At 42.2% G+C, this 13550-nt stretch overlaps 1 protein-coding gene across 2 annotated transcripts in view; it reads left to right on the forward strand.

The window, feature by feature from the left end:
- DIS3L2 (DIS3 like 3'-5' exoribonuclease 2) overlaps positions 1–13550 on the forward strand; it is a 307560-nt gene that overhangs the window by 51969 nt on the left and 242041 nt on the right. For both annotated transcript variants that reach the window (XM_081051782.1, XM_081051783.1), the window contains exons 4-5: positions 5726–5779; positions 11351–11452. In XM_081051782.1, coding sequence (XP_080907908.1) covers positions 5726–5779; positions 11351–11452 — 156 coding nt within the window. The remainder of the gene's footprint in view (positions 1–5725; positions 5780–11350; positions 11453–13550) is intronic.

Raw genomic sequence — 13550 nt, forward strand, 5'->3', positions numbered from 1 at the left:
CTGAGCAACCTGCCTCTCTCTCCTGAGCCCATCCTTGGCCTAGGAGCCCTGGAATGAAGGGCATTCTTGTCTCTATGCTTCTTCATGGACTAACCATTCGCTGAGCTTACAAGGAATAATAGAAGACTAGCAATTGAAAAATATAAAAACTTAAAAGAAAAACACACACAAAAAAACTTAGGACAGAAAGAAACGCCTGGAATCAGAAAATGAATCTTTAAAAATACTTACCTTAAATGAATTTACTTTGATTGATTTGGAGAGTCTTCCCCGATTAGACTGTGTGCTCTATTAGGGAGAGGCTGTTACAGCTCGCTGGTGTGTCCCCATCATGTAGCACAGTGCCTGTCCTATGGCCATCAGGGAATGTTGAGTGAGTGGATGAATATTTAGGATAAATTCAGTGAGCCTTTTTCCTCCTTCCCTCAACAAGAAACAACTGTCCTACAAGTAATACTGCCGTGATAGTTTCAAAAAGAGGGTCTGGCCACGGGGAGCTTCGCCAGCCTTTTCTTCTGGCCCCTCTATCTCTTACCCTAAGCAGAGGTCCAGCCTGAATGGAGAAGAGTAGTTGCCCTCTTAACCACTCTTGCTTCTCAGTGTCCTCTGCCTGTATTTCCCTTCTGCTTTATCTGTAGTGTTTGCTCCTCCATCGAGGACTGTCGGAGCCTGCCGACGAGTCGAACGGTCCTGACGTGGGGAGTGAGGATTAAGAAAAAAAGAGACAAGAGACACAGATAGGATCGGGAGGGCAAGCAGTTCTCATTAGACTGCCGCACCGCTTTATTTTACAGCTCTCTTTTACGCACACAAAGACAGGAAGATTACATCAGAAGGCCGAGACAGCAAATATAAAGTAATTTTGTTGTATTTAGATGTTAGGCCCTGACTGTTCTCTAACCTATAGATAAGTCCTTGTTCCCAGAACAGATGGTTTCTAGTTGTTTCTAACCTATAGATAAGTCCTTGTTCCCAGAACAGATGGTTTCTAGTTGTTACTTTTGTTTAAATAAGTTCCCCTTGGGAGTCTCTATTTGTACCTCTTGATTAGCCAAGTTGTCCTTTGGCTTTTTCTGTTTATTTTAATTCTTTATGCATCAGCTCCCCTCAATTCCCCCTTTTTTATTTTTTGAGATCGTGCCTGGCTTAGGTGGTCAGTACGGTCATCTTTACTTACCCGTCATGTGATATCAATCGTTGAGCCGATCGATTCCTGTCTTAGGTCGCAAAAACACTTACTGATCCTTACCCGTCATTGGCTACCGATCTCCTTAGAGGTTAAACAGGGGAGTTGTTGGTCTTTGGCTTGGGAGCCATGTTGAGTTTTATCTTATGGATTTCTCCATAAATATCTGTGACTGTCTGGATCACAGTTTTGAGGATACATTTCAATCACATTTTAAGGTAATCATAGTGTGAAGATTTTTTACTTGATCACCAAGAAATACAACAGCGGTTTTTAAATCTGTTAATTTAACATTAATTTTTTGATCTATCTTGATTTGTTGATTTCAAGATTTACTAGCATTTTCATGTCATTTTTGTACAAATTCTGTAGTTTGAACAGTTTGATGTAGAGCAACACCAGAAACAGCAGCGACAGTGGTTATAGCAATAATACCCCTAATAGCAGCAATCAGCAATCCTACAGATCTTTTAGTTCTATGTAAAATCTTATGAAGCAATTGAAGAACAATATGAACAGTGGGAGAGCCCTCCCACACTCGAGGGGCTTGGACAGGAATCCATAGATGTCTTTTTTTTCTCTGTTGGCTGTCGCTCATGGTATGGTTTGACACACCGACCAGGAATCCACAAAGGTTTTTCTTCAGGACCTGGAGAAATACAAGCAAAGCCTCTTTCCCATGTTAATAAAGTTTTTAAATGTCATTGATTAGTCTGAATGTCTTTCCATCAAATGGGTATATTCTCCAAAGCCTTAGGACTATGGAGATTGTTAAAATGTCTTTCTGAAGCTGTGTGCCCAAGGTGTGGCTCTGTATTATTGCTAGAGCCAGAAGAATTCAAAAAATTTAAAGTAAACATGGCTTTGGCCAGTTGTACTTGTGTAGGATTGTCTCCCCCCTTTTGTTTTTGAAGTTTTTTTTGAGAGTACAATCAGCACGTTTTACAATAGCTTGTCCTTGGGGATTATAAAGAATTCTTGTGGTATGATTAATTTTGTACTGTTCACAGATTTTTTAAACTTGTTACTAGTGTAAGCTGGGCCATTGTCTGTTTTAATGGCTTGACAGAGGCCCATGATGGAGAAGCAGATAAGTAAATGTCTGCAACAGTGGCTAGCATTTTCGCCGCTTTGAGCGGTGGCCGAGATGAAAACCAGAGGATGTATCGACCGTGACATGAACAAAAGATAAACGTCCAAACGAAGGGACATGAGTTACATCCATTTGCCAGATAGCATTAGGAACTAGTCCTCGGGGATTAACCCCTTCAGGGCACTCTTGAGAAGCATTAAGAATTTGGCAGGTTGGGCAAGTTTGAACTATATGTCTGGCCTGTTTGTAAGTAATAGGAAAACGAGCTCGAAGGCCAGCAGCATTTGTATGGGTTAAAGAATGAAACTGGGTTGCCTCAGTAATTAGAACATTAGCAATCAATGAATCAGCAACAGCATTGCCAAGCGTCAGTGGTTCCGGTAGAGAGGTGTGGGCTGTATATGAGTAATGAAGAATGGATGTTGTCGGTTTCTGACAACCTGTTGAAGCTGATTAAAAAGAAACTGGAGAGATGGGTTGAGTTATTAGACAGTAATGAGGAGTCAGGGTACGGGGACTATCTAATTGAGAGGGAGCCCGTAAAAGGCCAAATAAATTACTGAGCGCATAGGTGGGGATTCCCAGAGTGGGACAAAGCCAATTAATATCTCCTAACAATTTGTAAAACATTTAATGTAGAGATTTGGTCTCTCTTAATCTTTTTGTTTTTGTCTAAATCATTTTTGTCAGACTCAGAGTCTCTACCTTAAGTCTTTATCTTATTTTTTTGTTGTTTTATCCTTTTTATTAACATATTGAAATCTCTCATAACTATAAAAAGTTGTTGGGCCTTATTTTTAAACAAGTTACTGTTTCTCTGAGTCTGTTTGTAGCGGTTTTAAAACTAAGCGGATTAGTTGGAACGGTTCCCAGATTGAACCGGGAAAGACACTCTATTGGAATGTAATTTATAGAGACCTTGTCTTACTTTTTTTTTACTTATCTATCTCAAATGTCCCAAGGTTTGGAAACCAGGAACAATGAGTCTCAATTACTTTGAGGAGTTCCTCTAATCTTTTTTCTTTTTTTTTTTTGAGGTTTTGTGCTTTTTCTTCTTAAGAAGCTGCTAAGCAGGCAGATATAAGGTCTGTACTTGTTTTTTGTATTTGTATAGAGAGGGAGGTGATTGCTGACTGCAATCGACCACTCGCTACCTGGAGAGGCTCTAGATGTCCTGTCTTAGCACCTGTTTCTGTCTGAACCGCCCCTATGAAACCTTCAGGGTCATGATATTGGGCAGCAGCTTCCTCCAGACCCTCCTCATCTTGGGGGTCCAGTGTGTCATCATCTTCAACCCCGGCATAAAGATTAACTGGCTCCGGAGGAGCAGAGGGAGAGATGTCAGTGCGTCCATCTCTGTCCTTTTTTAGTTCACTATTCCTTTCTCTTACATGTTCATTACAACGTACTCCCTCATGCCTGGGATCAATGGCATCTCTTACCAAGTTCCACAGGGAAAAGGCATCCACAGGCACCTTAGAGGGTCCATGCGCTTCATAATGTCCTTGTAACCATTTTTTCACCTTTTTCTATGTCTCTAAATTTAGCGTCCCCTCCTCAGGGAACCAAGGACATACTTATTCTACAAATTCTAGAAATCGAAGCAATTGTGCTTCACTGGTTTTTTACTCCTCTAGCTTTTAGCATGCTTTTCAACATCTGGGTAAACAGTCTTTTACTGTTCCCCTGCCCCATAATTTTTTACTCCCGACTATGGTATCTCACTGCACCACCTACCTTCTTTTGACGTGTCTTAACTTCGTGCGGTGTCCTTCACTTTATCCCCAGTATTCAGGTCCCTGTTTGGGCGCCACTTGTCGGAGCCTGCCGACGAGTCGAACGGTCCTGACGTGGGGAGTGAGGATTAAGAAAAAAAGAGACAAGAGACACAGATAGGATCGGGAGGGCAAGCAGTTCTCATTAGACTGCCGCACCGCTTTATTTTACAGCTCTGTTTTACGCACACAAAGACAGGAAGATTACATCAGAAGGCTGAGACAGCAAATATAAAGTAATTTTGTTGTATTTAGATGTTAGGCCCTGACTGTTCTCTAACCTATAGATAAGTCCTTGTTTTCAGAACAGATGGTTTCTAGTTGTTTCTAACCTATAGATAAGTCCTTGTTCCCAGAACAGATGATTTCTAGTTGTTACTTTTGTTTAGATAAGTTCCCCTTTGGAGTTCTCTGTTTGTACCTCTTGATTAGCCAAGTTGTCCTTTGGCTTTTTCTGTTTATTTTAACTCTTTATGCATCAGCTCCCCTCAAAGGACCAGGTCAGACGCTGTCTCTGGAGCTTTCCTCGTGCCTCCAGCTGAGAGGAAGCAGTACCCTCACGGCATTCGTGTTTTCCTTTATAATAGAGACTGAGCTTGGTCATCACTCTGTCTTCCACGTTGTCTGCCTCAGGGTCTTGAACATAGAATTCAGTAAATAATCATGGAATTAAGGACTGAATGATCATTTGTGGTAGTCTACTTGGGATGTTAACGGTGGTACAAATTGTTGCATGGAAATTTATAATTTACACAGTGTATCAGTGAAAGAATTCTTTTCTGCTTTATTTTATGCCCTTACTTACTTGGTTCATTTTGTATCTTTGAGTCTTTCAACATTTTAGGGGGACATGTCATTGAAAACACTTTCTCAAGACACTCTTTGAGTCTGGCTTAGGAAAATAACTGCCTCCATCCATGTGTTCCAGTGGCCTTCAAGTGCAGCTGGAAGTGGGGAGGGTTACAGCTTCCTGCAAGAGCCTGGAATACTGACCTGGTATTGAAGACGGCCCCCTCCTGTACCCCTGTGCATAAATAGAAGCAGACCCTGATTTGGTGCTGGAATAACATGAAGTTGAAGGCAGACTGGGTGGCCTGGCTATTGGAGCCAGAATTCCCATTTACGTTAAGAGTTCTGGACCATTTTGAATTACTGACTCATTCAGCTCTGCAGAGGGGCCATGGTAAAAAAATACGCATCCAGTCCCTCGAGGCTAAGTATCCAGGTTGGAAATTCACCTGTATCACTTTGAAAATTGTCATAGAAACAAGCAATTGTGGAAAGGTCTTCGAGAATTAAAAAGGCCACTGTGTAGTGAGGCGTCATTCCCTGATCACCTTGTTCTGAAAGTAAAGGTTTAAATTTGAAGACTGGCACATAGGGGCACATGAGGTCCCATGGCTGCCACTCTCCCATCCACGCGGAGCTCTGCCTGTACCCAGCAGGGTGGCAGTGCCAGCTTTCGGGTTCTGATGGACCCTGTGCTGTAGGTGTCAGTGCTGATCACATTTCATGCATCGCAGGAGTAGTTCTCACGCATGTAAGTTGTCTCCTAAATCGAACTGTTTCATTACTTTAAAAACTTTTTATTGGAGAATAACAGAAGTATGGAAAAGTCCTAAGTGTGGATAATGAGTTAAATTTTCATAGATTTTATTTTTTATTTTAAAGGGTGTATTGAGAATTAATCCAAAGAAGTTTCATGAAGCCTTCATTCCTTCCCCGGTAAGTTCAATAACTTTATAATAAACTTAATGTCATATTTAATTTTTTAGATGTGCCCTGAAACCGAAATCATATATTCTAACCAAAAAGCCAAATAGTAAAACAAAATTGAGGATGGGCAAGGATTTGTTTCAGATTTAAATAAACAGAATTTGCCTTTGGTTAACAAGCCTTTCTGCCAGACTTAAAATCACACTTCAAATGAAGGGGATGGCATTTGTTACCAGGCTGCAGAGAGCAGCTGAACCCAGGCAGACACCCACCCATTCGTGTAATTGGACGCCCTTGGTTTATAGCTTAAAAGGATTTATGGGTTTTCCACTGATTTAAGTTAATCTTTCCTAAACAAATATGCTATCTACTTTCGATCTACTGCATGAGCTAATCTGCAAATTTGTCCAAAAACAATACGTAATGCTTTTCCTTGGGAGGGGGGTGGTGGTCAGAGTTTCTCACTTCCCTTTTATGCAGGTGATAGGACTCAGTATGAGGCCTTTTATCATCGGGTCTTTATCCCCTTCCTTCTGCTCATGACTCATTTTAACAGGCTCTGTCCTGTTAAGGTAAGTTCACTCTGACATGCAGTTAGCCGCAGGTCTCTGAATAAGGCTTAATTGTGCAAAGCTGGGAGAGCTGTGTTCTTAAATTCCTGACCTGACTTTTCCAGGATGCCATAAATAGGATAACCATAGAATTATAAATTTTTCAAAGCGGAAGGAATAAACTTTTGCTTGTAGCTGAGGAAATGGAATCCATACGCGTATATTGCAGTTAACGAATTCCATTATGTTCAACGACAGGTTTAGTGAGTATACAAGTTCAGTCATGTACTTCATAAGTGTTATTTTTGTTATTGCTACAGTAACCTTAAGACCTATTCTCAACAAGGTCGGGTTAGTCCATTTTTCCACTTGTTCCCCTGAAGCCAAGGATTTACGTTTGTATCTCAAGTTCAGGTCTTTCCCGTTGGATTAGATAAAAAGTACTACTGACATGTCACATTGTTCTCTCTGAGTCCTATTCCGTTCCTGTGACAGAATGTGGTCTATATGCTCCCCTTGGTTGTAGAATTGAAGGTCAGCTCTGCAATAGTAACTTAGCTGCAGGAGCAGTTCCGTCATACAGCGGAAGCAGTTTCCGTGGGTGTTACATTCCAGAGTTTGCTCAGAAGGTGAAAGTCACACTCAGTAATCATAAGAATTCCCCATGAAAGTCTCTTAGTATGCCATATTAGAGACAGATAAACCGTCTCAGTAAGTCCTGCATAATCAGCGTTTTCTCCATGGTAAAAAGAATGACTCTTTGCCTGCGTACCAGTTGCAGCAGCTCGGTTATATTAGGGGCCCCGGTGTGTGAGAAACATGGATTTTTCAGCATGAGAATCTCACCCAGTGCAGGAAGGAATTCATCCTGAGAGGTACCTGGGAACTGAACAGAGTTCGCTTCTCCCTTCTTCTGTGCTCACTGAGGCTTGTTCTCACTGAATGGAATGATTAGGAAAACTTAACACAGCATTTTGAAAATGTTACAGCTCGCTTTCTCTTCCCTGAGTACACATTATTGAATTTCCCTAAGTTAGATCCCTGTTAGGATGGCTCCTGACAAGTGTGGGGCCGGGACAAAAGTACAAACAGAGGCACACATACCACGTATTAAACATTGAAAAGTTATAAATCACACTAACAAAAAGTTAAGTAAAATATATTCAGGACAAATAAAATCTATTTCTTGCCAATATACCTCCATGTACCTGGGTTCAAATGTAGATTCCTCGGATTTCTTGGAACTCTATGCTGAAAAGTGGCTGCATGGGGGGGGGGGGGTCTTACCCCTGGCCTGTCCCTCTTCCCTTTCCAATCCTGGCTTCCTGTCCCCTGTTTGCTGCCCACCCCCATTCAGTGAAGGCCCTTGTATACACCCGTGTGGGCATCTTATCCCACTGTCCAGGCTCTGTCAGTAGAAATACTGACCCTTTAGCCACCTGTCAAGTCCAGGGGGTGCCACCTGTGATGTGGTTTGTCTTCGGGAAAGTTCCTGTATATGCCCTGGAAGTAGGCTTGGGGCTGAATATACATGGGGAAAATCATGCACTTGGCCTTGAGAACTCCTCACCTGATGGGGAGGGGTGTGGCTGGAGCAGAGGTCCTCAAATTGTGGGGCATGTCTAGGTTCCATGTGACTGAAATTTGCACACGATGTGTTGCCACTGTTTAATCTGGCTTGTTCAAGGCAATTCAGTAGCAAAAGTTACTGGTTTTTCAAAAACTCACATTGTTCTACTGGAAATTGTATTCCTGGCATGTCCTATGTAGAATGTTTTAGACTGTTGTGATTTTAGGATTGGCTTATTTCTATACCTCTTTTACACTCCTGTCTGGCCACTGGTGGAGTAGTAAAATTGTCACAGAGGGAGAAAAAATGCTAAGCGATTCACCTCTAAGTAATTCAGGACAGACTGTAAAAGCTCCGTCAAAGCCCATTTAAAGTGACTGTAGATACCCTGGTTTTGGACCCTGGAACAATCCTGCGTTCTAGTTTTGTGGGTTTTTAGGTCCGTTTCAGGTTTTAGAAGCATTATCGAAAGCAATTGAAGACGGAGATAGTAGAGGCAATAAATTACATGTAGATAAATCCCATCACTGGTCTGGATTTCTGAGTAGACACAGCTCACGTCCATGTCGTGTGTGAACTTGCATAAAGTGCAGAAATGCTCACAGGTAGACTAGGAGGCAGGAGGCTAGCACCAGGGCCTACGTGTCACCGTCCCCTGCTTTGGCAGGAGAAGAAGGACAAGAGTTGGTATCAAGGAATACGTCGCCTCTGCTCTGCCACTAAGACAGAGAGAAGCTTCCTTATTTGTAAAAGGAGGGGGTGGGTTAAATATTGTCTGATGTTTCGGACAACTTTACAATTCTAGTTTTTGGAGAGACAAAAATAGACTAGATTTGGTGAAACTGTATAGGTTTATTCTTCACAGACTCTAAAAAAGATTGAGAACTTACACAATGTCATTTGTTATGTTAAAATATCTACTTAAGTCTAGGCTAGGAATAGTGAGTTGACCATCAGGTTTAAAAAAGGACTTTGTTTTTGGGGAACTTGACTTAGATTTATTATGATTTCTACTGATAGAAAGTTGATTTTCATTTTCTTACGACAAACCCAAAATACGTGGGACATGTATACCGGCCAGTCTCCTGGGGTTCTCAGTAAAAGTAAGCTATAGACTTAGAATAAAACTATGTGACTTTCAAACAAACCAAGATACTTTGATATTATTGAGATGCCTCTTTATCCTATTCGGGGATAAGATAAAGAGGAGAAATGGACCCAGTGTAAAGCCTGGCGTTTTACAAAAAGCATAGTCTCCATTCTGAATTATCTTGGTGCAGGAAGTTCTATAATGTTTTGGTGCATCTTGTCATGGGAGGCACTCTTTGCACGTCTGTGAAATTTATTTCTGGTCCAAAAGGATCTGTGCCATTGATGGGAGATGCTATGACCATTATGGCATCCTTGGGTTGTCTTCCCCCTTCCAGCCTCCTGTGTATTTAGTTAGATTACCCCCAGACCCCTGTTGATTTCCTCCAGGGTTGTTTATTGTACATTATCCTATTTTTCTATTCTGTCTGATGGCTAAAGCAAGTCTTCTGGCATTCAGAGGAAAGGCTGAACCCTTTGGCCTTAAAAAGTAGTTAGAGGATGATTCAGACTTTTAATATTGAGGTGTTCCCAAGTTTAATATCTTTAAAATAAGAGATTCAGCAATAGATACAGGCTTCTGAATGAATCAAGGACAAGATGAGTAGTGATGCAATATCTATGAATTTGTGTGTTGTCTGAGGTTCCACTCAGCCCTGCTTTTCTTGGTTTCTGGGGATAGAAACGTGACAAACCAGCATCTTATCATCCTGAATCTCTGCACTGTCTAAGGGCGGTGTAACTGCTTACGATGGGGCATCTCAGTGCGTGTTTTGACACATGATAGCGGGTAGGATGACCTACATACAGACAGCTCTCTTTTCATTCTGAGGAAGTGGGAGAGATCCCACTGCTTTATACATTGCAGAAGGCAGTGACTGACGATGTGATGGCACACTTCAGTTGTTCTCTCTCCGTTTACTGGTTGCCTTTTCCTTATTTCTCTGAGAAGCTTGTCTTGAGGTCAACTACAGTAATAGTTCAGTCTTTGTGGCTAACACGGTAGCAGTTCCTCGGGGACTCGGGTGGGTCAGGTTTGGCAACGTGTGCAGGCCACAGCTGCCAGCCCATGGCTAGATTGGAAGTTGAACAGAAAGACTTCTGAAGGATCTCTAATGGTTTGTAACTGGAAACCATAAAAATTGCTGAGTGTCTAAAATCCCATGGCAGTGGGGAGGAGAGGTTGGTGAATTTGGAATGCTAATTTTAACATTAAAATGTCATAGTAATCACCTGCAGTCTGTTGAGTGTTAAATGTATTTTATCTCAAATGCCTGTTAGAAAAGTTTGCATTTCCAAGCCTGTTTGCTATTACCTCCTTTAAGAAAAAGTAACATTTTACTTGTGTCATCTTCTGAAAAGAAGCATATTGTATAAATTTTTGGAAGGATAAAAGGGTAAAGAGTGCATGTTTGCTTGTTTGTTGATGAAACATTTTGAAAATCCTTCACTTTGTTATGGAACCTTGCTGTTGAAGTCATGCTTTTGCTTAGCTGACTTTCCCAAGTAAGTGTTTTCGTGGAGGGAGTAATTTGCCTTAATAGGAAGATTCTAGCATGAATTTAAGTTTAGCAGCTGATACCTGGGGAGTTCATGGCGGCTATACTGCATGAAGGGGGTTGTTTGTGATTGAGGCTGCAGATGTCCGTGCCTTGTTGTGTAGACAGTTGGGAATTCACCCGCTCCTAAGTGGTGAGAGACGTGGGCTCAGAGAATGCTCCATGCATCTCACTTTACGTCCCTGTCCTTTTCTTCTTTGCCTTCCATGTAGGTCTCCAGAAAAACCACCACAGTTTGCTTTCTCTGCCGCTTTCCTGGGGGGAGTATGATTTTGCTGGTTTCCTCTTAGAGAACCACATTCCAGGGCTGATTGCCGCTCCGGCTCTCAGTTGGTTTTCTTGGGGCATTATATGTTGTTGCTCTGTTTTCTCGCATACCTTCTATTTCTCACCCTTACCCTTATTTAAAAAAAAAAAATCAGCTTATGTAGAAAAGATATTATGGTTCATTTTATTTAAAACAAAAAAGGATAACCTAAGGATAACTTACTCCTTTCTTATTTCAGTGATGAAAGCATGCAATCCCAGTTTTTGCTTTATGTGTTTTTGTTTGTTTGTTTTAAGCCTGCGTGTAGTAGATCTCTCTTATTTGGTGATTCGTTTTCAGCATTCTTTTTATCTGCTGTTCCGTTTTCATCAGCATTTCTATTCGTTGCAAAGAGACTGACTCTAGGTCTTCCTGTGGCTAAGGTATGTACGAGTGTTCTTGTGAAGTTAGTGGACACATTGTAGAGTCTCCAGTTTTTAAACGAAGGAAGTAATTTCTGGTTCTAAACCTTGGGACGCTGACGGTTTTCTTTCTTCAACATAGGATGGTGATCGAGACATTTTTATTGACGGGGTCGTTGCTCGTAATAGAGCCTTGAATGGGGATCTGGTGGTCGTGAAGCTGCTTCCAGAGGAGCAATGGAAGGTGAGTTGAATTTTCCTTTTCTAATTATAGACTTCTCAGGGCCTTTTTGCATTCCAGAGTGAATCAATAAGCCTCATAAAGGAAGCAGTTATGGATCCTGAAGGCTACAGAATGCTTGGGGCGTAGAAGCATCTGGTGAGCAGACATAGAACTATGTGAGCTGTTCTCCTTGCTCTCTCCCCTGTGAACTGTCTTCCCTGTCACACACCTTGTAAATGATGTGACTTCTCTGTGCCTCAAATGCCTCATCTGTAAAATGGGAATAATCAAAGTACCTACCTCATCAATATGTCATGAGCATTAAATGGGAATACTTGTAAAAATCTTAGAATGGTGCCTGATCAATGGTAGCAACTCAAGAAATGCTAGTTCTTTCTATTAGCTTGTCCAGAAATGTGGGAAGTGTGACCTTATACCAGAGCTTTGTTGAGGCATTGGTTAAATTCTTTTTTATGTGACAGGGCTAGAGAATTGAGGTAGACCTCTGTGCCAGGGATTTGTAGGGGCAGGGAAACTAGTAATGATCAAGATGACGTAGTTCTTACCCTCACAGAGCTGTTAGTCTGGTGGGAACTACAGGTAGCAGAGACAGATACTAATCACACGTATACAGAGTTGAGGAGAATTTTGATAAATGCTGTGAAGTTAAGTGCAGAGTGTTTTATAAGAGTGAATTATCCTAGTCCAGAGCAGTCCACCCCCATGTTCTTGCCAATTTTGGGTATAGTCTCCTCCCGTTGATTCCGTGAATGCACAACTAAGGGTTGACTCCAGGTCCTAGGAACACAGACTGATTTGGTTTACTTCCTCTTTTCTTAAAGCCTCATCTAGCACAGCGTTTACCCGGGCCATGTGGATGAGAGGGGTGCATTAGGGCCATGTCAAACCAAAGGAACTATTACTAGAGGTCATTGATGGAGCAAAGAGCAAATTATAGGACGATGGGCCAAAGGAAGACAAGAAAGATGGTGGCTTCCTTTGACTTAAAGGGTGATAATGGGTAGGATTGAAAGAAACGGAAGAGCCGTTAGCAAGTCGGTGAGTCTCCCGCTAACCAGAACAGGTATGAAGGGCTCACTGTGAAAGAGTGGGAATGGAGCGCATACAGTAGAGCACGTGTGGAGCTCTGCAAAGCTCGCGTAAAGAGCAAGGCCAAGTTGCCTGGCATCCTCACTGCCCTTGACCGAGGTAGGGGTGGCTACAGAAAACAAGGGTATGAATGAATAAATCGGTTCATTATTTCCCCTTTTTTCACCCATTTGAATTTAAGACCAGCAAGCACATTCTTTCTGGTTTTGTCAGGAGCCCTCTTGCATTGGGCAGGAAGCCTAAGAAGATGGGGGTGGGTACCCAGGAGGTGAAGGTGTTTGTTGTTGAGTTCTAGAAGGATAGGTTTAGTACTCGGGCATTCTTGCTTCTGCCTTGGTACCTTTGCTTGTAGATAAAAACCTATACCTGCTTTAAGAGTCAACATAGCAAAGTTGTAATTTTTCCTAAAAGGTCTAATTTTGTGGATTCCTAGGTCACTGGAGCTAGTTACGCAGATAAAAATTTGCAGAAATTCTTGCAGCATTCCCACGGTCAAACATTCAGGCTACACACATACGCTTGTTGTTTTTCTACTTTACAGTTACTTTACAGTCTGTAAAGTACTGGCATGGATCCAGAGAAAGGCCTAGACTGGCCAGGAGGACCCTACCTCTGAGGTGCTGGTAGAATGCGGGCGATGACCGAGGACGGCTGCGGTGTGTGCTGGGCCCTCTGAAGTGTGGAGGATGGCCCAGGGTTCGTCCCTTATTGCTGTTTCTGTGGGGCTCCTAGAGGTCTTCACAGCGGCTGCCTGGCACTTGCTTTTGAGCTTCAAGGCAGCCCCATTAGCTGTGTCTCTTAGGACTCACTAGAGTGAGTATTTCACAGCTTCCTATTGTGAAGCGGGGTGCTCTGTTGACGGCAGCCCACCTGTGACAGCAGTTGGTGATAGGATCAGACTACAGAGCGGAGAATATTCAGGCTGTCATCAAGAATCCCTGGCGTGTAGACTATAAACATCCCAAAGCATACTGGCCGATTGTATTACAGGTTCGTTTGCACAAAAGCA

This window comes from Rhinolophus hipposideros, assembly GCF_964194185.1.
Source record: "Rhinolophus hipposideros genome assembly, chromosome: 6".
NCBI lineage: Eukaryota > Metazoa > Chordata > Mammalia > Chiroptera > Rhinolophidae > Rhinolophus > Rhinolophus hipposideros.